At 30.8% G+C, this 27,595-nt stretch overlaps 1 protein-coding gene across 3 annotated transcripts in view; it reads right to left on the bottom strand.

Annotated features, from left to right (window-relative positions):
• Ctl2 (Choline transporter-like 2) overlaps positions 1-27,595 on the bottom strand; it is a 149,784-nt gene that overhangs the window by 25,892 nt on the left and 96,297 nt on the right. For all 3 annotated transcript variants that reach the window (XM_035365840.2, XM_035365841.2, XM_085824821.1), the window contains 5 exons: positions 26,849-26,977; positions 26,701-26,770; positions 9,123-9,196; positions 8,943-9,013; positions 1,614-1,699 (listed from right to left, as the gene is read on the bottom strand). In XM_035365840.2, the coding sequence (XP_035221731.1) occupies positions 1,614-1,699; positions 8,943-9,013; positions 9,123-9,196; positions 26,701-26,770; positions 26,849-26,977 (430 nt within the window). The remainder of the gene's footprint in view (positions 1-1,613; positions 1,700-8,942; positions 9,014-9,122; positions 9,197-26,700; positions 26,771-26,848; positions 26,978-27,595) is intronic.

Here is a 27,595-nt window from a genome sequence, read left to right as displayed (position 1 = left end):
GAAATTCTATTCGACATAATCGAAAGTTCAAGCTTACTTTTATAAAATTGCTCTAACAGTCTGCAAAAAATAATAAGCCGGACCCAATTCGAAGATTAAGGAACAACGCAATCTGCAACATTAACTGAATTAGATAATTTTAGCTTAGCTTATACCGTCCGTTATACATTAAACGCACATTCGTAAACGTATTTTGCGCATGCGCAGAAAGTTTGTAGCTTTCAGGTCTGGATTATGGATGTCCGAATTAATGACTTTTGACTGTAGTAGTTTGTTGGGACCATTGTATTATTTCATGTTAACCAATATTTTGTCTTAAGCACTTTTGCATTAAACATATTTCACTGTATATCCATAGCTAATTTCATTTGTTTCTATCCAGCATTTCTTAAGATAATTGGCAAAAAGTGTTGCATCTTTTATTTTCTCCACCAGTGTTGTTTGTAACTCCAACAGATAACATCAGTTCACATTATATGATCTATCTATATTTTTGACTCCTGCGCCCTATTCATTAAAGAACACTGAGGGAAGACAATTTTGAATCTTGTGCTGAAACAATTGATCAGCCATCCACTCAGTATATGCAACTATAAGGCTGAGGGAATATGAATTACCCACACTTGATTGGAAATTGGGTTAACATGGGACCCATTGGTCCTTTGTTAAATATACAAAGTAATACAATAATGAAGTACAGAAGGAATACATATACAAGATATATAAAGAAGATTTGATATAATTTTCTCTTGCTCTTTACAAATGTACATGGGACATGCCATAATTTTTACTTGCTTTTAAATACTTACTAATTCATTCATATAATATGATTAATTATTCATAATCACCATGCCTTTGTTTTGAATAATATATTTCATAATTTGTTAAAGTGCAAACACACACCTTGTTATCATAGAATAAAACCTCCACTGGACTTTTTGGTTACAAATCCTGGTAGATGCTTTGCTCTAATAATTGAAAGTAATGCACATTAACAAATATAATACAATACAGGATATAAAATGCATATGAAGTCCACATTTTCAAGAAAGATCTTGCTCAGCATAAGGTTTTCTTTAAGATTTGTATAAAGGAAACACAAGGTTTCTTTTATAACAAACAAAACTAGAAACAACAATGTGATTTACATCCATAATGGACAAAACTCATAAAAACAGTTGGTGATATAAAAGTCATTTGCAAGGACTTCTTTCATTATTTCTGATGGTGACCTCAGTTCATTCATGGACAATTACTCCTATGCTAGACTAGCTAGAAGAAAGAAATAACAGCCACAAATAATTCATTTATATCATATTCAGATAAAACACACACACACACACACACACACAAAAAAAAAAAAAAAAAAAAAAAACTCACTGCATTATTACATATTTTAGGGAATTCAGGCTTGAATTTATTTATGATATAACCTCTTCATATTTGAGGATTCGTGGAAAATTCGAGATGACATTAAAGATACTCATAAACAGTTGGAGTTTTTTACCTGTCATTCACACTTAACACTTAGTTCTGAATCCTTAAACAATTACGGCATTACAATTTTAAATACGTTACAACTGTAAAAGACTTTAAAGAAATGAAACACTTACTATTGGTGGAATAAGGTCATAATGTAATGAAGGTCCACTTTTATAAATCTTATGCTCAGAGACAAAAACATAAAATGATCCTACAGCTACATGAAAAGTAGAAAATAAAATTAGTTGTCTAAATCTCTAAAACATTTTTAAACCAATTAAAAAACTAAATCCCTGCAGATATAAAAATAGAATTCAAAACAAAAGCCAATGCATACAATGTAAAACTTTTTAACATATTCTCACACCAAAGTGTAATTAACATAAATATCTCCAAATCTGGTTCACCAATCCTCAAAATCTGGTTCACCACAAAAGAATGAACACAAATGAGGGCATCATGACAAGGTATTTTTAAATGACTAAAATGTTAGCAAGAGAAACGTCTCGCATGATTTGGAATAGAACAATTCAGATATCCAGCTTCATCATCTTTGGGCAGATAAAACAAATTGGCAATTAGAATTACATGTTTTATGTTGATTAACCGATTATTCTGACACATTTTGATCTGTACAGCCACACTGACTTTCTGATCAGAGAGTTCACATCAAAACTCTTTTTCTTATCTTTAAAAAGTTTAACTCAGAAGTAACGCCATGAGTGGTTGCACTGGAACCAGTGTGCCAGTCTAAATGTTGCTTCTGTATTTACATACTCAATTTGGTCCTTAGAAGTTTCAATCCTAAAAGAATTACCAATTAGGCTGTGTTGGCAATTTCAATTAACAGATCTGTGATATAAAGCCATTTTATGTTATTAGGTTCATTTGTGTAAGATTTGATGTACTTGTATAGCAAAAAGTGTCACATTTTTAACAAATTAAAAGAAAATTGGAAGTTAGAATCAATTCATTAATCTCTATAATGGTTGGATTTATTGTTTTAAGCGTCAATTTGGATAATTGTAAAATGCACAGAAAAAGGATTGACTATTACAAGTTTTCTATCTTTGGAAAGAGCTTGTCCAAAGGAAGGTTTTGATGCAAGAATTGGAATTCTCGACAAGTGTTTATAGAAGAAACAGGAAGTTAGTTTTATGAAGCTTAAAAATTTGATCCATAACAGCATTCTATTATGAAATAATAAGGAAATATCAAGGTAAAGTCTTCAACTGATCTAAAATTGAAAATAGCCGATTACTACTGCAAGACTATATCACAGCTTGATAGTTAAGTTTTAATTTTCATTTCCATGTTTAAATTGCTAAAAAATATTAATTTTATCATATGATACCATAGTCATTTACAAAATCTTTAGAACTGTATTTATTTTTAAAATTTATCTAATAGTTTAATTCACCATTTTTCATTCTTGTAAAATAGACTTGCTTTATGCACACATTCACACTAGTTGTACTGGTACTGGTTCACAAAAGTTCACTAAAATTTAATACTTTAGAATAATATTACTGATTAAGTATTATTTAACATATAGTAAGTAGTTCTTGTACTACTCAAATGATTAAAACATTTAATCCCTAATATTAATTTTTCTAATATTTTTAAACAAACATCAATTACAAAAATAGTAACATTAAATTACATCAATATATCCACATCAAAGTTAAAGATAGCAAGTGTAACAATCAAAATAGAAAACGTAATGGTTAAACAACAATTACAACTATAGCATAGCAATGCAAACTAACAACCACTGCAACCACTGTGATCCCCTAGTGATAGAAACACTGCCTTACACGTTCACTGTATGCAGTAAAGTACAAAATACAATGACAAAGACATGAGCCATTGAGCGAAAAAGACCAGAAGAGCCTGATGAAACTGTTGTGTGCAGGAGGCACATGAATGTATAATAGACTTGGATGGCCTATATAGGCCAGTGAGGAAGTGATACCAAAGAAAGTGACTAAAGGTACAAAATCTCATTTTATGACTTTATTAAATTTAGTTACCTGTATGAACTTTAAAATTGCTAACTTTGAGGGACAACTTGAATGACTCAAGACATTGAGAACTATGTTAGAGGTGTGGTAATTCAAGAAAAACCAACACACAGCGTAGCAAGAGGAATAGATCAGTGCGAAGAATGTGATCACTGACAAGAAATGATAGGGAGCTAGAACGTGTAACTCTCACATAGCCAAAAAAAGCCATAACATCTGACAAATTTACAGATAAGCTAGTTAGACATAGAAACCCTGAAAGCTTAAAGTAGGGATTTATTTAGGCAAAAAGATTAACAAAGGAGGTGTACTCATTCAGGTTGCTTAAAAGATGACTTGAGAATAATATAGGTAGCAATATGGGAGAATAGAAAATTAATGGATTTAGTAGAAATTAAAAGACAGACAATAATTAACTCAAAAATAATTGTGTGATAGATTAATAGTGAACTAGAAAAGACGAATTTCAGAAACATCTCATTTCATAGAACCCAGAACTTGAAGGTTCAAACATAAAAGTCCTATTCCCTACGACGGCCAGGTAAAAAAAACATTAGGTAATCTAAATAGATCTCACAACATTAAAAAAAAATCTTAAAAATGAAGAAGATTAACATTCAATAGATGCAGAACAATGTAAGGCAATTCTTAACCCTTTAACAATGCTACAAATGTGTAGGATTTAATCATTCCGCAAAAAATTGCAAGGAAAATACAAGATGTGAAGAATGGGGGTTGAAAGACCACCAAAAAGCAGACGGTAAAGAGAAATTGTTAAAATGTTTAAATTGCCATGAGATCAACCAATGATTTAATGCAGGACTAATCAAAGACATGATACAAAAGTGCTTGCTATGTTAGAAAACTACAAAAGATAATGCCTAGAAAGCAACAGTAACATTAAATTAGCAAGCATTCAGGAACCTTACTTCAAGAATAGGAAACTCTATGGTTTTCATCTTAGTTAAAGAAAATTTTACAACAAAGTTAATGCAAAAATGGCAATATTTATTACAGAGAGCCATATGAGCATCAGGCATCCTATGCAACACAGACATTTCAGCAGTTAAGATAGGGTGGAGCTTAACCCTTTATTTTAGTTTCAGTTTACTGCACCTCCCTCTCAAAATAAGAGACCAAACGTTGCTAAGATAGATCTCATAAACAGAAATGAAGATACTCCAGCCATAATTGGTGGAGATTTCAACACATCTGTTGTGGGGAGCCAGCCAACCTGACCCAAGGAGACGCATCTTCTTCCAACCTAACAGTTATTAATGACCCTCGGAGTATTCCTATCTTTTCCAGGTCATGCAGTAATTCATGGATAGATTCCACATTACTAAAGAGAACAGATCCAATCAATATAAAATTTAAGGGAGGGGGAAAATATGTATAATTAATTGGTTTGTTAAAGTAATATATAATTTTGTTCCTTAATTTTGCTTTAAAATAATTCAAAAGACTTTTTATTAGTTCAACTCATTGCAAATTAAACTGATTGGAAACTTTTATTCATAATCATGAACAGCATTAAAATCTTATACAGAAAAAAAACTACAGACTTCCACCTTCAGCACACCTAACATCAACACATGGTGAATGAACAACCACATGGTCAACAAAACTCTTTAGTCAGAAAATCTGAGCAGTCATAATTTTATCAAATTTGATAATTCATAACTTTGATTAAGAAAACAGTGTGAAAAACAAACTAGGACTAAACCAACTGGACTAGTTTAAACTCCACCAAAATTTCCACAATAGATAGAGCTCTTCCTCCCAGGACTACTAGGATAAAGAGGATATTGATAAACATATAAAAGATGCAACAAACTTATGAAGGACCTATATGATATCCCAAAGAAGATTCAAAATGGCAACACCGCCAGGCACATATTAAACTCATGGTGGATATAGGAGTTATCCTTTCTGAGCAAAAAATGTATGGGTGTTCAGAAGACACTACCTATGCACAAACATGAAGGACATAAAAGATACAAAAGAGTTCAGGCAGACTACAAGCAAAAAATGTTTACCACAAATAGAGGTTTGTCTCAAACAAATTTTAAGGTAGCATTATGATCTCATCCCCCTTCTGCTCATATTATGAACTGGCCAAAGGCAAAAGCTTAATCTCACTACAGCTGAGCACCATAAGAAAAGGAGATGGCACTTTACCTTTGAAGAGTGGAACATTTGATTTTACCCAGTTGTCCAATTTGGATGACGAATACAGTTCGAATTAATCAAAAACTTCTACAGATCCAGAGAAATGCCCTCTTGAAAATAATAAAAGTGTTCTCCACCACATCCACAGCAGCCCTACAGACATTTGCAGGACCAATTCTGCTTGTCAAAATAAATGGGGACCTCATAATTCCACAGAATTGCTTAGAACCATGGCACATAACATCTTCACAACCCAGGATTTCCCTTGGTATAAATACTTACCCAGCAAGCAAAGTCTAGAACTCTTCAAGGATGGTTGGAAGATCAGCAAGAAGGTAGCAGCAACCTTTTCGTCTTCTATAACAACACAGAAATTTATTTGCAGTCCTTCCAGCTGAGTAACACAGCTTTCATATTTTAAGCAGAATATCAAGAACTTAGACAAGTGGCTCTTTGAGTTGGGCAGTCAAACTTTTCCCACATCTCGATCTTCTCAGACAGCAAGAGAGTTCTTTAAAGTCTTAAACATGAAAGACAACATCCCATTGCATATCTTCCCATTCAAGAACATTCGCTCCACATGAAACCAGGCATTACATTCTCCCTTTGTTGGGTAAGAGCACATCAAGGTCCAAAACGCAACAAACAGGAAGATAAGTTGGCTAAATTAGCCACCAATATGTCAGTCAACACATAGGTTTCAACACATAGGTGTCAAGCGCAGGATACACCATTACATCTCAGGGCTCTAACAAGATAGATGGGAGAAGGCCTCCATAGGATGCCACACCTACAACATCTTCACAGAGGTTTCAGTAGCTACCTCAAGACAGACTTCTTTCTCATTCAAGCAAACACAAACCACAGCAGGTTTCCAGCCTATCTCAACCGTTTTCTTAAAGATGTCAAGAACTCAGTGCATTCTTCACAGGCAGATGCACTACAATACATCTGTAATCAGGTAAAGATCTTTTGTGAGAAACTCTTCCTGATTAATTAAAGGACCGTAGACCTTCTGGCCCTATATAATGATTACTATTGTCAAAAAAGGATCCAAGAAATCATCAAATATGTAAATGTCACAAGCAACATCAAAATAAGACTGTAACAGTAAGTCTAAATCTCATATAGACCATGTCCAATGGGCTACAAAGTTACTGTAAATAGGGTATAAATTATATCATGTTTGTTTCTTTTTGTAATATTGTTGAAACAAAGGACGTACATCCACACAAAAGTCAATTGCTGTTGCAATGGCCAAAGTAATTTGTCACACCTATAGTGCCATTGGCAAAGCAGGTCATGGATAATTGTTATATAGTCTATAATGGTTTGCATTTTCTAAGGAAATAAAAACATTTTCAATATCTAGGGAAAAGAAGTCATATTTGGAAAATCTTGATCATCCTACTCACCACCAAAGCCACAGGATAGAGATTACTAAGCGTGGGCTAACCAAAACCCTGCATTCAAAAAGGCATGTGAACATTGTTCTCTAAAATTCCTTACCCCAAACTAATGACACTCAGAATGCGTAATCAGCTTACTGACATTACACAGACTCTTAAGTGTCTTTCATTTATTTGAAGAAGAGGCAAATATCAAATACTTGGAGTTTTCCTCTCTTTTAGGGATTCATTTTTAAGAAATATTCTAACAGAATTACAGTACTGTATATCCAGGCAAACCTTTAACAATTAATTTTAATAATTTTATTCACTCCAATTCTAATTAAAACAAAGTGTAATGAGAGATGAAGGGAAAACAATCATTCATACAATGAAGCTTAGAAATCAAACTTGATTTATTACAATTTAGAAAACTAAGGTACTACAAAATAATTAAATACATTTATATACATTCATAATACTAATATGTCAATAAGTTTATAAATACAGAAAAAATTTAGTTAAAGTTATGCTTAGAAATACAATTCTAAATCATACAGTGGCATTCACCATATATTTCACCAAACATGTACACTGCACACACAAAAAAGGGGGGACAGTTCTGTATCTCCTGTTCTACTGCGCCAATTGACAAAATTCAAATTGCATTTTTTATGTGTCAAAAGTGCAACTTAAGATATTTATTAGATTTATATATAGCATTGTTCTAACATAGCTACTAACCACACAAAATTGGACTTTTTCTGAAATAACATAACAATTTTTTTTCATATTTCGATTCTACGACTCAAATTATACCTAGATATTAAATTTTGTAAAATTTGGTGCGAAAATTTATGGAGACATTCAAAAATTTATCTTGCCCTTTTTTTTTTTTTTTTTTGAGTCAAAAATAATTCACTTGGCAAACTTCTTAATATATGGCAACCAATTTTCCTTTCCATTACGCCGGAGTGGGAAAAAAAGGCGCCTCGTTCCTACCTTTTTTACAATGTGTGTGAGCAGAAAAAAAATTGATGCTGCTCCTACTTTCAAATAATTTTAGCAAAGCGTCTAAACCACATTTGATGTTTTATCGCTTTCAACAAATATGCCAAATTTGAAAATGCGCCAATTTTTAAATTCACATATATCTACAGAAATTTTGAATAAAAAACTGTAATTTGTTGCAGGTGCACTTAGAAATATGTCTATGTTAAATGATAGTAAAAATTTATACATTTTAACTCAATTTTTTTTTGAAAATTTTATAAAAATTATTTAAAAATACAAATTAAAAAAATAAATCATAAAAAAATGGGTGAATTTTATTTTGAATGAACTTGAATTTCGAAATGTGAAAGGAAGAATTAAATAAGTTTAATAAATAAGTTTTTTGCACAGTGTACATGTTAGATGCACAACAGCCTTTTTTTCCCTCATAAAAAATATTTAAAATTTTTATCTTTTACACTAAAGTTCACGTTAGAAAGAATTATAAAAATGAAACTCAATAAAACAATCATAATTTAAATTGAACACTTCAAGAATGCATAAAAATGCTTGAATTCTCATCCTTTGTAAAATCTATAAAAGCACAAGATAAAAAAAGAAGACAAAGAAAACAATATACACATGGTTTTAATGATTTGAAAGTTATTTTGTTTAATTTTGTTTAACTTGATCTTGCGCACAAAGATACTGCTACCTTTATATGAAAAGTAGAAACTGGACATGTAAAAAAAAATTTAAAAAATTAACAGCTGCTTAGAAGAAGAGAACAAACGGATCAGGATTTTAAAAAAGAGAAAACAGCAAAAATTAGATAATGCAGTACATAATTTAAAAAATAAAATGAATTTAATTAATAATTTACCAGCAAAAGAAACCACTGCAAGCTTTCCCATAAAAAGCAAGAAGTCAGTTATTTTGTCCAGGACAACAACACTACAAATATAAATGTTTATAATTATCATCATTAAAAAATGAAAATAAGAACAAAAAATACATTTTTTGAATTGAGGCTTCATATGATTGAAGCAATGCAAATACTTACCGTACAATATTTCTCATCAATAGCATGAAAGCTTTTCTTGCTGAAGTACAAAAGTTTTTACCATAGATGGCAATCTGCAAAAAATATTTCAATTTTTTTTCCATATGGTTGATTACACAATCTTGCTGCTATGTGATTATACTAATATTTTTAAATTTTACAATTTATTTATGTATTTTGCTACAATGAATCATACGTTACAAAAGAAATATGGAGAGTCCAGAGCAGAAGTGAAAGAAATTCAGTTTTTTCACTTCATGAGGTTTCTCATGATAAACATTCATAAAAGTAAAATCTTTCAGTGAATCAGTCTTTAAGTGATTTTAATGCTGCAATATAGGAGAAAGTCTTTGTACTCTGTTTCCCATTCATTTCTGATCGTCTTCCACAAATTTCCATCACTGTTTTATAATTCAGTTTGTTATCAAATAAAATAATCATCATGCAATCATTATCACCTTTGTTTCATCATTAATTTATTTGCTTCTGTGAGCCTATTGCGTGCACTAGGCAAATTTCATGACCAAAGCGAGTTCTCATTTCAATTTTTCACCGAACAAAAGGGAAAGTGCTTATAGCTAATCAATATATGGCAACCAATTTACAAATTTGCACTTGCAGAGGTAATTATTTATTAACATGGTAAGCGGTTCACTTTAAATCATCTGATTTACAAAATATATATATAATATATAATCTCAATAAAAAATATCTACACTTTAACCTGAGAATACACAAAATGTACGAAATGTACATACAGAAATGCAAAGGCAAGAGCAAAATTCCTGCCAAGGAAAAATGTTATTATAATATGTTCAGTTTGCATTTGAAACCCTACAGATACCAGCCAAATTTGTGATGAACTCGAAGTGAGAATTAACTGTGAACAAAATGAAAATATTTAAAAAAATTTACAAACTGAAAAATAAATTTAAATGGCAAAAGCAGACTAAGTTACGATTTTTCCTTAGACAAGATAAGTTGCTCACCTCTAGCACCACTTACACAGCAACTTAAAGCATTACCACTCCAAAAATTGACCATATCAACTTCACACGAGAGAAATTAGTATGTATACAATTTCGGAATGAAAGTGAGGGATGCAAAGAGTTCCAAGATTTAGTGCCATGCTTAGTGAAACACTTGCAAGCACTTGCAGCAACCAGTAAACACACGACTTTTTATTCTGTTTTATAGATTGGTCTGAATTGCGATATCGAAGTGGCAAAAACTTTCATAAAACTTGCGCACAATAATGACATGGCTGTGAAAACCACTGACCATAAATTTTTAATATCAGGTCACTCTTAACTTCCAGATGATTGGGATTTTACATACTTGCCTGAAAAGTGGATCAAAATAGTGAATCAAAATGTAAGTCCTTAGTATTTAAAGTCGCAAACATAAAAAGAGATCCATGTAACAAATCGGAAAATAAAAAATAAAAAAAAAAACTGTATCTCGAAAAGGATATTAGCAGTTTAAATTTTCAGTAGATGAGGTACAAGAGAGGGTCACTACTCTCTTTTAACTTCTTTGGATGATTTGGCTCCCTTTGAAACAGTTTCATTGGAGAAAAATCACCAGTAAGAAATGTGATCAAATTAAATAATATTGTGCAGGAAACTCTCTATCCTAGTCAATGAATACTGCTGTAGCAAGTAAAATAACAGACAAGGTTGACTAGTTATCTTTTATTCTACTCATCTTTCACAAATATTATAAACATTTACCTTTTCAGTCACCAACTAGGTTGTCAGCAAGAACAAGTTGTGCAGTTGATCAGGAGGGAACAGATGAAATATTTCATGTTGACAAATGAAGATACTACAAGTGTTCTCCAAAGTTTTACATAATATTTTTAATTGTTCCTTCAAATACCATTACTTTATTTTTCAAAAATGATATTTTGTATAAGAATTTGAAATTTTCATAGAATTTCCCAATTTTTTCATTTATTCAATAAAATTGCACTTGACAAAGTAATTATTTATTTATTCAAGATTAAATTCTCAGTGAATTTTGAACTTGATTCTCTTGAGTTCTGATTGTTTTCCAAACAGCAGCGAACCAAGTCCCCATGTTGTTGTTTTTTGCATAAAACAGCATGCAAAATTAATTCAGACGAATTTTTTAACATGGTAAGCGGTTCACTTTAAATCATCTGATTTACAATATATATATAATCATATTTTTAGGTGCATCTCAGAATTGATTTTATAAAAAAATTTTTAAGAGGCAATATTTCAAAATCAGATATGATCGTCTTGGTTCACTTCTACTCTGAACTTCTATATGTCAGGGCCTGTGTGCATACTTAAGTACTTTTTCATGTTCACATATTGCCTGAAGCTATGCAATTAGATTTTAAAACTGAGAGAAAAATAACTGCATCCTTTAATTATAACTGCTCAAATTTCCAAAATACTACCAGCACTCTAATTTTTTATACCTTAAAAAGCAAATCTACAAAGCTCATATTAAAATATTAATATTACCTTAAACATATCTTTCTTAACAACTTTTAATCAATCATTTTGGTAAAAAAAAAAAAAAAAAAAAAAAAAAAAAAAAAAAAAAAAAACTGACATAAGTTACATTTTTCCACATTCCATGAGGAAGAGTTATAATTCTAAAACTTTATTAACCAGTTAACCCCTTAGTCAAAGGTTTAGTTTAAATAATTGATAATTGCAGAAATTTTGGAGTCTGTGATAAACATATCACACTTGCAAATGCAACAATTGTCAACTATACGAATACACACTTTTTATCTGAATAAAAACTTCTAAGTAAAGTAAAAACAAAATATTAATTTTTACAGAATGAAATCAATGTCAGAAATATAACATTTTCCTTTTCAAAAAATCATTCTCTACAGAAATAACCAAACTTTTCAAAACAGAATTAAACTCAATTTTTAATGAGTGAAAAGTCTACTGATTATAAATATGATATTACTCATTATAATACCATATTAGTTCAAATATAAAATTATTTTAATTCCTTTCTTCAAAAACATATTTGTTTTATATACACAGCTTTAACCTTTTAAAAAAGGGTTAAAATAATTTTCATATACTTCCATAATAAGAAAAAAATATACATACTTATTTTTTACTTCAAGGTATACACTTAAAAAATCTGCATTCTTTTCTTACAGAATATTCTTGAATAAGCTCACATGCAAATCTTTTCTTACAAAATACCCGTCACACTTGAATCCCCCCTTATAAGATTTTTTTTTTTTTTTTTTTTAATATTTGGTCAATATGATATATGGAAATGCTCATTTATATTGCTAACATTATCTGCTCAGGAATAGAGATAAAAATTTTATTTATCTAAAAGTTCCAAGTTTTTAGATAATTTACCAATAATGGAAACCAAAACACAGTAAAAAAATTGTAATAATTAATAAAAAATCATAAAACCTATTAAATCTGATTACTATACTACCCACAAAAATTTAATTACAACAATTTAGGTATAATCTGCTTATTTGTTAAGAGAGGATCAGTATACTGTCAAAAACTGAAAAGCTTAATCCTAAAAATTACATAATATGTACGTAATGAACCTGGTATGTACGTAAGAAAGTTAAACATATTTTACACAAAAAACAATAACAATAATAAATGGCTAAAATGGGAAAATCCTACCATTAAATGGTGAAAGGTAAGTATTAAATGATATTGCATGGTATTGCATATTGTGAAATAAATTGAAACAGGAGGATCGGAAATGCATGCGTTCTAATTAAAATTAAAAACTATGATAAATGAGCAAACCTGAGAAATGGGAACATCTACGTAATGAGAATGCTGGGTTATTAAATGAAGGCAGCAAAAGCATGCCCACTCAATTTTACAAGAAACATAAAAGTGCAAAAGCACGGAGGAACCAAAATTAAGAAAACTGATAAAAATTTAAAACATCACAATAAATCTAAGACAAAATCCTTTGTAGTCAGAGTTAATATTGGACACAGTCAAAAGTCTTTAATCCGGAATGATCTATAATCCGGACCTCAAAGCTACAACTTTCTGCGCATGCGTAAACGCATATATGTGTTTATGCATGCACATAATACGTTTACACATGCACATTTAATGTATAACGGATGGTGTAAGCTAAGCTAAAATTATCTAATTATCTATTTCAGTTAATGTTGCAGATTGCGTTGATCCTAAATCTTCTCATTGGATCCGGCTTATTATTTTTTGCAGACTGTTAAAGCAGTTTTATAAAAGTAAGCTTGAACTTTCGATTATGTCAAAAAGAATTTACGATTCGGGAGCTGCCAAAGGATCTACAAAGCGAAAGCATGTTTCGATGTCCATCAAACAAAAATGGGGGGGGGGGGGGCGGAATGAACTGCAAGTTGATCCGTCAGCATTATCCTTATCTTCAGGGCAGATGTTTTTATTTTATTTGGCTTATAATTCCTTACTAAATATAGTATTTCATCTTGATGTACTCCGTCTTTGATATGATTAAAATCAAATTCATCGGCATTACAAATATCACGAATACATATCAAATAGTTTTCTGGTTGCAATTTTCTAATTTCGACTATGCGTAACGTACGCATGCACACGTTGAAAGAAACGTTTAATAAAGTAAACAAATAAATATTAAGCTTCTTTTTTTTTTTTTGTAAATTTTGATACCCTTTAGATCATAATTGCTCTTTATTTCATAAATTACGGTTTCGTATTTTTAATTTTATAATTTCTGCATGCCATCTTACCAGATTTAAACTGATGATCTATAATCCGGAAAAACCGGTAATCGAGAATCGCCGAAGTCCCGACAAGTCCGGATTAAAGACTTTTGACTGTATAATGTTACAAAATAGCTTGATGAACCAGAGTATGACAATGATTCTCATTTAGTAACAAAAAGGGATTATTCAGAACAGAAATTTATCTATATATATATATACGTATATAATGGAACTTTTAAAGTAATTTATATATATAATGGAACTTTTAAAGTAATTTATATATATAATGGAACTTTTAACGTATTGTGTAACTTGTTACCTAATTTATTTTTTTTTTTTTACTGACTAGTTGTGCTAAAGTGGTTCTTTAAAAGCTTTGATTTGAGCTGCAACTGATTTACTTAATCTTGGAAGTGTTAATCTAATGAACTTTTAAGGTGAAACTGAATTATATAATTTCTGTTTGAAAGAAAGAAAAAAAAAAAAAAAAAAAAAAAAAACGTGATTTATTTCATGTTTGGTTATATTCTTTTGAAGTTATTGGTGGTTTGTTTTCTATCTTTAAGGTTTATTAATTTTAACTCTTAAACACAAAGGTGGAATCTATATGACCACACCAATATTTTAGAACTGTGAAACTGTTTATAAGTTACATAGTTATTCTTCTCCTTTTCAGTATTTTCAAGTTGATATAAAATATAACTATTCCTAAATTTTTATTAAACTGTTTCCATTAGTTTTTTTAAAATATTTTTTTTTAATTGGGCCACCTCATATAGACCTCACCTCTGCATTTATATTAGTTTTTTTTTTTTTTTTTTTTTTTTTTTTGGCACGAGGGGGAGATGGCTTTATTACTACCTGAGTATTAAACTTGGACAAGAACTTAACTTTAGAGGTTTGACATATGTAGGTACTATGAAAAAAATACGAGAGAAATACCAAATGATTTTTTTCCAAATAAAATGAAAAGTGAAGGATCTTCTCTTTATGCATTCACAGATAGAATTATTCTCGTTTCATACGTGCCTCAAAATTAAAAAAGTGTTATTCTCAATTCTTCAATGTGTCATTCGAAGTCAGAAGACTTTGGAACTGAGAAACCAGAAATAATAATATTTTACAATGTGACTAAAGGAGGTGTAGATGCATTGGATGAAAAATTTTCTAAACATTCTATGAGACGAGGAACAAGGTGTATTCTTTAGGTTACTTGATGTAAGTGAAATTAATGCATATGCAATATATCAATCGTTAAGATAAGAGATAGTGACAAATTGGAAAAAACTGGAGTTATCATCAGAATTAGTGAAATCACATATGGAACGTAGGCTTCAAAAGCCAATTGTGAGCCCAGAAATAAAAATGTGCATTCAGAGAGTGTTAAGAGTTTCCAGCAGAATCTATTCTAGCTTAGATGTAACTGAGACCCCTAAAAAAGTGTAAAACATGCTTTTTTTAAAAAAAAAAATCCCCCTAGACTGAGAAGAAAAACTACCTATCTATGTTTCAGCTTTGAGAATCTGATATGTAATGAATGTGCCAAAAGAATTCGCAAAAAGTTGAAAATGCTGAAAATAATGAGCTGCAGTTTTTTAATATTCTTTATATATTATCTTTTTTCTATTATTATATATGATCCAGATTCTGTAGATGGGAAATTTATTAAATAGCTTAGCTTATACACATATTTGCAAGTAAGTAGTGTTTATTTTATTTATTTGATTAAGTGTTTCATACTTTTTCATACGTGATTTAAAAATTAATTTTTAATGCATTAATTGTAGAGTTTAAAAAAGAATTAATTACTTCAATATAACAAGCAAAGTGTATTATATAATAACAGTAGTACCAAGCAATGCTTATATAATAACAATAGTACCTTATTTAAAATTTTAACATTTTTAAAATGCATAAAATAGAGAGCAGTCTGAGAGACCAATCCTCTCCGTTTAAGTAACAAAAAATGAACGTCTGTACTTAAGAGTTAATTTTGATTTTTTTTTTTTTTTTTTTTTTTTTTTTTTTTTTGTTCCAATTTAATCTGTGTAAATTTTCCCCTCCTTTTTGCAAAATTATTGAATTTATTTTCTGACTCAGGTGGTAATTTCGACAATTTTTAATGTAGAAAAACTTTTATGTAATAGAAAGAATTTGGTACATAAAAATTGTTCAAAAGTATTTTACTATCTAAGCTGCAAGCAGCTTCCAAATTCCTGAATTTATTTGTCATCGCTGGAACGGGAGATTTTCCCTTCAAGGTTCGCATGTGGTTTGAAAAACATATTTTTCAGGTAGAAATGAGGCCCTGCAGAGAGGCTAGAAATTGTAGGCTATTATTCTGCAACATTTTTTTTCACTGGGGGCAAAAACTGGGGTTTTCGCTATATGCCCTGGTAAACAAAGGCTAGTGACTGGAATGTCTCGCTGGCTGGAACTGTGGAAAGTTGGAAGCCTACATAACTGAGGGTTGATCAGGTTGTTGGCTTTGTCTGGAGTCTTTGAGAATGCAGAGGAGGAAGACGGAGCGATATGCGGCAACTTCTGGCAGATCCCTGTCAATGCTTCCCCTAAGAGGCACCAAACTGTTGGTTGTGGTTGGTGACTCTCTAGAGTTTGCTGGATGAGAATGGGGAAACGTATCATTGACAAAGAGAACTGTTGGCGCGAGAACAAGAGTATTGGTGGGGCATTTGAAGCCTAGACCTCCAAAAAACACGTGCTTGGTGTTGGAAAGAATGTGCTGCCTGATAATCTGCGAGGTAAGCTGAAAAAGACTGATGATAGAGACCATGGTGAGAAAGGCAAGAGTTACTAAACCACCTGAAGATCCACCAGAAGAAAGAAAAAGTTTCAGTTAAATTCCATATCCTGCATTTCATCATTTCTTCATTTTTGTTTTTTCAGATTTGGTAATTATACAATTATGGAGGTCATGAATAGGGTAACACAAAGTACTCTGCTTCAGCCAACTGTACTGATAAGAGAAAACAAGTTGTTGGAATGTAGTATCCTGATCATATCCCAATGTAACTGGTTAATTTTTCTTATTATTTTGCTTACAAAAGATAAAGTACATTTCTGTATAATGAAAATTATAGTTGAAATTTACCCTATTCATACACTTCTGTTTTGTAGTGACTAACATGCAAATTTCCTGAGTTGATATGTGGGTTAAGAAAATTGCATTTAAAAAAAAAAAATCTTGTTCATGTTTAATTTATTCTGGTGACATCCGAATTTAAAATTATACTATAGCAAATTTCAATTATGCTTATTACTGGAAAAGGATTTGTGTTGAATTTATAATTGCCAAAATTCTCTTATTATCATGGCCTCGGTGTCAACAGGTCTATTTAGTTTTCGCTAGATTTTTTAATTGTATGTTGTTACCTTGGAAAAAAAAAAAAAAAACTTTGCAAGTCATATTTTTTGGTAATATTTGTAAATGGATTCTGGGACAAATTCCAATTTATATGAAATATAAGGTACGTCTTAATCTTTTTCTTCTTTCTGTGCTAAATTTGAGTGTACTGCCCCCTGCTAAAGTCATAACCAGATTCCGTAAAACCATTTGTGTTTTTCATACTAAATAAATGTTTAATATTTTTCTTAGCTAAACAAGACTGTTCCTTTAATACTTAGTTTACACTTACTGGACTATTTGCTGGGTTATATTTTAATTCTAATGCAACTCATATTCCTTACCTTATATGTTATAGATACATGTTACTCTGAGTTTTACTATAAAATAATATATTGTTACAAATTTTGCACATTGATAATTTTAGTGAAATTATATGTGAAATTGTTGTATTTCTTTTGTGTAATGTAACATGAAAATCTAAAGCAGCACAGATTTGGCGACCAAAATTGGCGACATTTCAGTATGGTTCCTGTATCACAGTAACAGGTATTAGCAGTCACGTTTAAAACTGTATAAATCCAGAGAAAGCATTTGTCCTGAGTAGTGCTATGAGCTGTTAGTTCAGAGAGACTTCAAAGTATTGAAAGCTTCGCCATTTAGGTGCACCTTGCTTGTGTTGTGTTTAACATTCTTAGTAGTTTGAAGTCTAACTACTGATTGTACTCTGTGATACAGTGAACACCTGTACGATTATTTCTGTGGAATGTTTTAAAATCTGAAGTGTTTCTTTCGATAAAATAAATTTTATCAACCTATCATTGGACCTGTGTGCACTCAATTTATTGAGAGCTTATATGCACGCAAAAATATATCGACTGAGATATTTGAATGCATACCCTAGATTTTAGAATAATGTGCTGTGTTTTACAACAAATGAAGGAAATAAAATATAATAGCACAAATACTATTGCAGTATCACTTGAAATATTTGTTGGCTATTTTCTGTTTTTCCTATACATCTATTATTTTAATGTAAGGTGATAATGAAAAATTAGATTTGTTTTCCCATCACCCTCCCCCCCCCAAAAAAAAAAATCCATGCTCTGAAAATGTTATTGAAAAGAAACACCACATCTACCTGCACAGAATAACCATTCATCAACTATTTCCTATGTTCTATAGCATAATGGATTTATTTTAAAATGGTTACTTTATGCTTGATAATTATTAAACATCTTAGAATTGCTTAATATGGGACATCAGAAACAGATTTGTAGTGTTCGCAGCAATAGTTTTTTCATTCCATTCTTTTCAAACCTCATCAAAAAAGCATGATATCATAAATATGATCTGCAAACTTTGCTACCATATTTTACGATGCGGATGAACAGGATAAAAGCTAGACATATGAAAATTCTGTATAGTTAAGATTCTTTCATAAAATCTAAATTCAAAGCCTGTATTTTACAGGTTTTACATTACATGTACATTAATTACCATTACCATGTGTACATTACCTATATTTTACAGGTGATAGTCCCTACACAGCCAATAAAATTTTGAAATATTTAACATAACTTTTTGTTTGTGTAAGAATACTCTCAATTTTATTACCATGTTAATTATAAAACATAAGTGAAGCATAAAATTTCAAGATCCTGGAAACGAAATGCAATAGCTTTCATATCATTTCTTATTCAGCGTAACTTTTTAATTTCTATTTTTTCTAAGCAAGTAAAAATAATAACCTTAATTTTCAGCAATTTTCTAATCTGCAACTAGGTATGATTACACTCAAGGGTCTAACTGGTGCCAACTGTGTATAAAATTATTAGTTATAAACACGTCAAGCTACTTTCTTAGCCTTCATTTCATGTTAAGCATATTAAATGTTTTAAGTAAAAAATACATACTGACAATAAATTGTAACTTATGGACTTATTAGTTATGTTAGAGTCAATAAGTCATAATTTATTCCTATTAACTGCAGGAATTTTGGCCTTTATAGTTAAAAAGAAATGAAAAAAAATCACCTCTTAAAAGATTCAAGTTTCTCCATTTGAAATTGTTGTCTACATTATTTTACACGCTAATTCAAATTATTTTATAAACTAAATAAGAAAAACTAAAACAAAATTTCATTAGATTTATGTTAAAAAGTAATGAAATATTACATATATGGTTTTAGAAATTAAAAATTTGCTAATCTGGTTTAACAAATTAAAGAATTTTTAAGATTTTATTTAGGGAAGGTTATTACTGATTGATATACTTTTGCATTATTGCTTAAATACTTTTGAATTAATTTGAATTTAATTTGAATTTTTTAATTATTTTAACTATTAGATTGTTGTTTAAAAAGAATTCAAAAAATGTTCTTATTATTTTATAAGAATGACGAGAATACAGTACAAAGTCTCTAATCCGGACGTCCATCATCCGGAATGATCTACGATCCGGACCTCAAAGCCACAAACTTACGCATGTGTGTAAAGCCAGTAAAGCATTTACCCATGCGCGCTTGCTTCCGATAGTGAAGAAAGTAACAGAGAACGTTATTGAAAGTGAAAAAATTTCGATTGGCAAGTTAGTCGGTATTCTCAACACAGCAATTACAGAACTTGAACAGTGGAACTTTGTAACTGAACAAGAAATTATGTCTGTTTATAGAATTAAAGAGAAAGTATTAGTGCAAAAAACGAAGCAACTTAAACAACTTACTTTAGTAAACTTGATAGAAATGTTTACTAAGTAAACAAATAAATATTAAGCTTTTTTTTTTGTGTGTGTGTGTGTGTAAATTTTCATACCCTTTAGATCATGATTGCTCTTTATTTCATAAATTATGGTTTCATATTTTTAATTGTATTACTTCTGCATGCCTTCTTACCAGATTTAAATTGATGATCTACAACCCAGAAAAACCTCTAATCCGGAATCGCCGACGAGTCCGGATTACGGACTTTGTACTGTATTAACTTTAAAGGCTTCCACTTATAATTTTTTCATGTATAATTATTATTTTTATAATGGAATGAATTTCAAAAAAATGGAATGTTTTAGTGCAGTTCAAAAAGATCAGTTGTCTTTAAAGGAGGAACGAAATCCTTATAAAAGTAACTGCTACAGCCTTACTTGGCCACTGGGACAGAAAAAAACACAACAGCTTGTGAATTTGCCATAAGATGGATACGTTAGTATTTAGAGAAAGCTGTGAGGTCTTCCAGGGGGTAAAAAATAAGTAAATTAGAAACATTATTATAATAATAAATACAGGGTTCATACACATTTCTGCACACGGAATTTAAGTACTTTTAAGGACTTTTAAGGACCATTAATGAAAAAATTAAGGACCTATGAGCAAATGGGAACTGAATAAATTCAATTAAAAATGTTTTATCTATGCCTGAACTTCACTTTTTAATACCATCCTAAAAATAAAAGATATCCATAAGTCAGATGCATTATTATTAAACATAGCTTTAATTAACATAATTATTAATATGTTTGGGAGTAAAATATTATGAAATTTATCAAGTAGCATAAGGTATTTTACACTTATAATAACTGGACATATTTGAAAGAAGATAAGTGACATTTTAGTTATGTTTTACTAACAGTTAGCTTTTTTATTTTTAATGTCTCATTTTTTCAAATACTTACGCAGTCTAGAGGTTTAGTAAATAGCAAGTAGATTTTATGTCAAGCAGCATAGGTTAAAACGAGCATTAAAATCATAAACAGCATGATTCATAGCAAAAGACTGGCTGTTGTCACCGTTCCTGCTTGCCTAGAGAGAGACCTACTGATCAGAACAAACCTGAAAGGCCTGATGTAGGCACAATTAGTAAGTTTCAAAAGTTAGCTGAGCTCTGTCTAACGCAGTTAGTGTCATAGCTTCATGTAGAGTTCCAGGGGTTGTAACTCAGTTAATATACTTTAAGATTCTATTAAGCCACTAAAGCACTAGAGGTGATAAGTTGTTTTGCATTATTTTAAGTTTCACTAGAAGCAAAGAATAAGTTTTACATGAATTTTTATATTTTTGTGTTTTACCTTGTGACCACTGTAAAGATTAATGAAAGGCAATAACTCGCTTTAATATGCAAAGGTAATTTTTAAGGTTAAGCACTTAGTTATAAGTAATTAAATTAGGTATTAGATGACCTTAGTCATATGGATTTACATGGACACTATCAAATTAAATTTATTTTTTAATAATATTTGCTAAAAAACCTATTAATATCACAATCTAATATAAAATTTCGCAGTTATATGGAAATTAAGTACTTTTAAGGACATGTAATTTATGACATTGAATACATAAGGATACATGTAATTTATGACATTGATTTTTAAACAATATTAGGATAATTACACATTAAATATTTATGTTTTGTAGCAACAAAACTCAACAAAATAATTATGTGTCTTTTTAATTTGAAGGCCTGCCAGACACTTTGGCTAATTTATGTTGATTTCCTTCTCCTTAAGCATCTTTTCTAACAATTAGAAATGTGTCTCAATATGCAAAGCAATGCTCTCATTAGTTTCTGCCTGTTTTATCTCCTAGCTGTTAACCTCTACACAATGTACTGCCTATGAGAATTTACTTGATCTGGTAAAAGTTAAATAGTCCACCCCCCCCCGACAGACGTGACACAAATTATGGCTATGTCTGAAAGTAACTATAAATCAGAGGTTTAAATAAGCTTTTTATTTAAAAAGAACTTAGAACATAAAGGCATGTTCTTATACTAACAAAATCAATTACAGCTCATGGTGATGTAATTAAACAAGAAGAGTCAAATTCAAACTAAAAATGTGGACAAGTGGTCAATTTAATTTCAATTTAATCTATTTCAATAACTCTATCATCATAATAAACTCAAATGTCAGCAGCGGTAATGGAAATTATCAGAGCTGATAGGAACTAATACAGGGATCAAGTGGAGGTCAGAAACACACTCTTGTCTTACACTCCAAAAAGTCCAGTTTAAAAACTGTCTCAGTGATTTTCATTCTGATGAGGAAATACAAATGGGAAATTATAGTAAAGGCTGAAATTGTTAACAAATGGGTAATTTACATAATAATAATTACATATCTCTGAAGAAAAATTTTCTTTCTCTTTACATATTTAGTTCGTTTCTTCAACGAGTTTCCTTTTCACTTTAGAATTTTTGGATTTAATTAAAGATTTCTGTTATTCTAAAAGACAAAATGCATTTAAAAATGTATGGAAGAAGCTGCTAATTTTATTTCTTTAGTTGTAGAAACATTAGGTGGTATTTTTTTTGGGGGACCAGGCAAGATGAAAAATAAGCAACCGCCTTCACTGGGAATCGAACCACGGACCTATGGAATACCGGCCCAGCGTGCAGAACCACTACACCTTGAAGACGGAAGAAATACTTTATATACCCTCCTTTTAAAGGGCGTATGGGGTTTTTAGAGGACCCAATTGCCAAATCCTGGGTGAGGAGAGTCATCATACAACATCTTTTTAGTTCGGGCGTTACTGTAGAGCCATTAGGTATATTTTTTGAAGCAGGAAAATTGAAAAATTAGCAACGCCTTCGCTGGGAATCGAACCACGGACCTCTGAAATACCAGCTCAGTGTGCTGACCACTACACCACGCTAGGAAGGCAGGAGAAATACCTTATATAATAATACAAACATTCAGAAGAAATATGAAATACATATGGTAAGGTCCAGTCACAGAGCTGGTATGGCATAATTTTTAGAATTTAGTGACACACCAAGCAACGAAATATAGAAACTTTTAGAATTTAAAACGGGCATTGGAAGCAGAATTTAGAAAGGCATCAGGGAGCAGAATTTAGGACCCACAGAGACGGCATCAGGTGGCAAAATGCCTAGTCCCAGCCCTGTGTATGATGCATTAAGACATACAGAGACGGCATCAGGTGGCAAAATGCCTAGTCCCAGCCCTGTGTATGATGCATTAAGACATATTAGATGAATCTTTTGAATTGTCAGTTTTCAATTTCTTTATTAATAAAAAATTCTTTTCTATAATGCCTATCCATATGATAAGATTAGAAGCATTTTTTATATTTTCCATGCTTGTGTCTAGCGAAAAGTAGAGAAAGAGAAAATTGATGCATATTCTGAGAATTCTGAACATTCTGAGAAATGGGGACATTTCTTACTATGAAAAAATTAAAAAGACATTTTAAATTAATTACATACTATTTTGCTTTTGCTAAAAACTGTTTCGTAAATTGTGCTTTATAGCATCATACCTTGCTTATTTTTCAGATTCAAAACATTGTATAATATGTGGCCAAACTGAAACTTTATAATATGACAGTGAAAAATAAAAATGCTTTATTTTAATATTATTTCTTAAATATAATTCCAATACATTACCATTATTTTAATGAAATTTATCAGTGTTAGAATGTTCTTAAAAAGTCACCAAAAATTTCACAGATTTCGGAATTAAAAATTTTCCATAGAAACCGATCTTAAAATTGCCAAAATGTTGACAAGTCGCCAAATTTAGAACCATTTAATAAAAGAATTCACATCCCCAAAAGCAGAAAGTTGTTTCAGAGCTCTTCATTACAAAAAATTTAATAATTTCAAAGTGCTTACGTTTTACTTCTTACTCACAAATAGGAACAAATTATAACCCATGAACCCATTCAAAAAATAACAATATTTGTCAGTGAATCACCAAAAATATTGCTGCAAAATGCTAATTTACACTCAAAATGGCAGTTGTAAAAACAGACAGAAATTTCAGATTATTAAAATTAAGGACCTTCTCTGCCGATTTTGGCCAAAATTAAGGACTTTAAGGACTGAAAATCGATCCCAAAAAATTAAGGACCGTAAGAACCCTGTAAATAGTATAATTTCAATAAAACAACTTCAGATGATGTTAAAATGAATGAAAATTAGTTATATTATGAAATTTATTGTGATCATGTACAATAATTATTAAATAAATATTAACAGAATTTCATAACTATGTACCAGAACCATTTTGATTTTAAACTAATAACAATACTTACTTTTTATGAAAGATTTTCACAAGACTACAAGAATTTTTTATGTAGTCTTCCAGCCACATCAAGAACTTTACAAATATTATCAAAGGGTTTCAAATTGGACTCTAAATTTTTCTTATAGAATGATATTTTGCTAACATTTCCAAATTTCAACATGATGTCAATTATTCGTTTCCTGATTGAAAATTGTACGTATTGTATAAAATTTTCCTTCCTTTGCTAACACTCTAACACTTTTTTCTCAAAAGGCTTTTCTATTGCCTAGCCTCTTTTTCCTTGAAGAAGGGAATATGCAAGATATAAAAAGATGAAGAAAAATTTTTTACCAGATTACATTTAATTTGAACAATCCTTTTAATTCTTAAATTTAATTGCATACATCCTCTATCCAAGGTTCCATATTGCACCATGTTACATTATACTTTCCTTGTAGTAACTGCAATGTGAAATCTTTGCCCAGTCACTGTCCAGGATTAAAATAAAGACTTTTCAAGTTTATAAACAATACCACAACTAACTATGCATCCCCTTTCACCACTCTGCCTTTTCTGCTGGCGACATGTTGCTCTTCTAGCTATTCTTCCCTTATGTTAATAAAACTTTTTAATATTCTTCCTTATGTAAATAAAATGTTTAAAATGCAAACTGTGTATCTAAAATTGTGGGGTGCATTAGCTCCCCCATTGTTTTACCAATTAAGAAAATATGTGCTAAGAAATTTGCCATCCAAAAACAAATGATGTTTAACTATACTAAGCTGGTTGTGCTTGTTCCAAAATTCCATCCAGTCATCCACTATGCTGCAATTTCCAACCAACTATGCAAGGGTTTTCTCGGCCATGATTAAAAAGTGAATTAAATCATTCCCTAATCAAGCTGTCATCTATCATCAAGTTTTCTACAACAAAATAATTGTATTATTAAAACTAAACTGATTGTAGCTTTTAGTATGCTCTTTAGTTGGATATTTTTTCCATAGGATTTCATTTATTAATAATTGCTGCATATGCATATATAATTGTTTTATATACAGTCCAAAGTCCATAATCCGGACTTGTCGGGACTTCGGCGATTCCGGATTGTAGATCATCAATTTAAATCTGGTAAGAAGGTATGCAGAAATTATACAATTAAAAATATGAAACCATAATTTATGAAATAAAGAGCAATTGTGATCGAAAGAGTATCAAAATTTTAAAAAATAAATAAATAAATAAATTTTAAAAAAGTTTAATATTTATTTGTTTACTTTATTAAACATTTCTTTTAATGTAAGTTATTTATGTTGCTTCGTTTTTTGTGTTAATACTTTCTCTTTAATTCTATAAACAGACATAATTTCTTGTTGAGTTACAAAGTTCCACTGTTCAAGTTTTGTAATTGCCGTGTCGAGAATACCGACTAACTTCTCAATCTAAATTTTTTCGTTTTCAATAACCTCTCTGTCACTTTCTTTGGAAGTGAAAGCTTCACTTCAGAACGTGGATGCATAAACGCATGTGCGCATGCGTATTGGAAGCGCGCATTAAACGCGCATGCGTAAAGCATACAAATAAAAAAAATTTGTGGCTTTGAGGTCCAGATTATAGATAATTCTGGATAATGGATGTCCGGATTACGGACTTTGTGCTATACATATACACACATATATATGATGAAAATTTAGATGTTTTGACGTAAGCATGATGATAGAGTTGGTGCACAGAATTAGATACTTTTTTAGAAATTGCAAAATATTCTTGAATGTATGAATAAATAAATAAAAAGGCTCAACTGCTGTAAAATGTGTGTATGTTCTTTGATAATTACATTTATACTTTTTACATATTTATTAACAGGGCAGCTATGCAATAATACAGCTGACAACAGGACAGCAGCATATCTATGCTAATATAGTAGCAGAGTACCTATGCCAACAATGCAGCTAGCTGTACAATAATATAGTTGACTTGCTGGAACAACCATAGAACAGATGGTTTCCATTACCATGTGTCCTAGTTTGAATCCAGGAGAAGGATGGATGTTTGGAGGCATACAGTGTCTTTATAACACAAGGGGTACTTGGAATACTGTCACTCCATCCTCTCAAGAGATTGGTAGAAGAGAAAGAGGGATGAGAAACCTTCGAATCCATCCCTTTGGGGATAGTATCTTTGGATCAGGATGGAGTTTTCAAATTAACACTGTCACCTTAAAGGTGTACAAAGGCATAAGCTAACAACAGGTTCAAACCTTGCCTTTTGAGCATGAAAAAAATTTGTGGATTTCCAATCTTACTGTCAGATAAGTGAAAAAAGTAACAACAACATAACAATATATTTGAAGGGGGAAAACTCATGGACTATGTATACTAACTACTGCAAGATCATATAAATTATACACATTAAAATTTAAACATTTAAAAGGCAATTTAAGAAAGCACAGTGAAATATCTTACCATAATATAAGCATTTTTGCTTATAAACCTTAAAACTTTTTCTAGAAGCCAGAAACAACATTTCATACAGCTGCAAAATGTAAAAAGATGTAAGTACTTTACATTACTTTAAAACAAAAGTCATTGATATAATGATAAATTTAAATACCACATGATAGCTCTGGTCAGTTTGTTGTCATATTTCTTTAGTTTCTGATCGATATATTCCAGCATAACACGAATCATTCTAACAGTAGCAATCAGCAAGGAACCAAATGCAACAGATCCTAAATGATACCTAAAAGAATGAAAAAGTGTTCTAATTAAATAACACATAATTACATAATTATCACTGAAGCAATTAATATTCCATACTACAAAGTAATGTTACTATGCACACACACACACATACATATATATATATGATGTTATGTTTTTTGAGGGGAAGATAAAACTCAAATCACCCTTGAGTTATAGCCAAGAAGTCTGTTGCTTAGATGATGGCTGGTACGAAAATCACAACTAGCTTGTTGGTTAAAACATCATTTTTATTTTTTCCCAAGAACAGTTATTTATAAATATACTTCTGATTAAAACTGATACAATACTAGGGGTGCTAAAGACACCCCAAAATTTCGATATTTGTAGTTTATATTTTAGACAATGGAGAGGGCAAAGTGAGAGACATGGTTATTCAGGCAACAGCAAGTGAGAAAAAGCAATGTTTACTCGTTTCAGTCCTATTTATAGCCAGAATGCCACTGTGTTAATTCTGAGCAGTGATTGAGATACAGATGTCGGAGTGTAGAGAGACTGCTTGAGAAAAAGTGACATAACAAGCAGCAGTTGCAGTGCAGAGAGACTGCAGGAAAAGAGTGACATAACAAGCATATCCTTTGAAATGGGGATGCATTTA

Source organism: Stegodyphus dumicola, chromosome 10, assembly GCF_044657685.1.
Source record: "Stegodyphus dumicola isolate Sdum_Otavi_A_Nest chromosome 10, ASM4465768v1".
Classification (NCBI taxonomy): Eukaryota; Metazoa; Arthropoda; class Arachnida; order Araneae; family Eresidae; genus Stegodyphus; species Stegodyphus dumicola.
The sequence above is the reverse complement of the archived record's forward strand: the minus strand, read 5'-3'. Positions and strand labels throughout refer to the sequence as shown.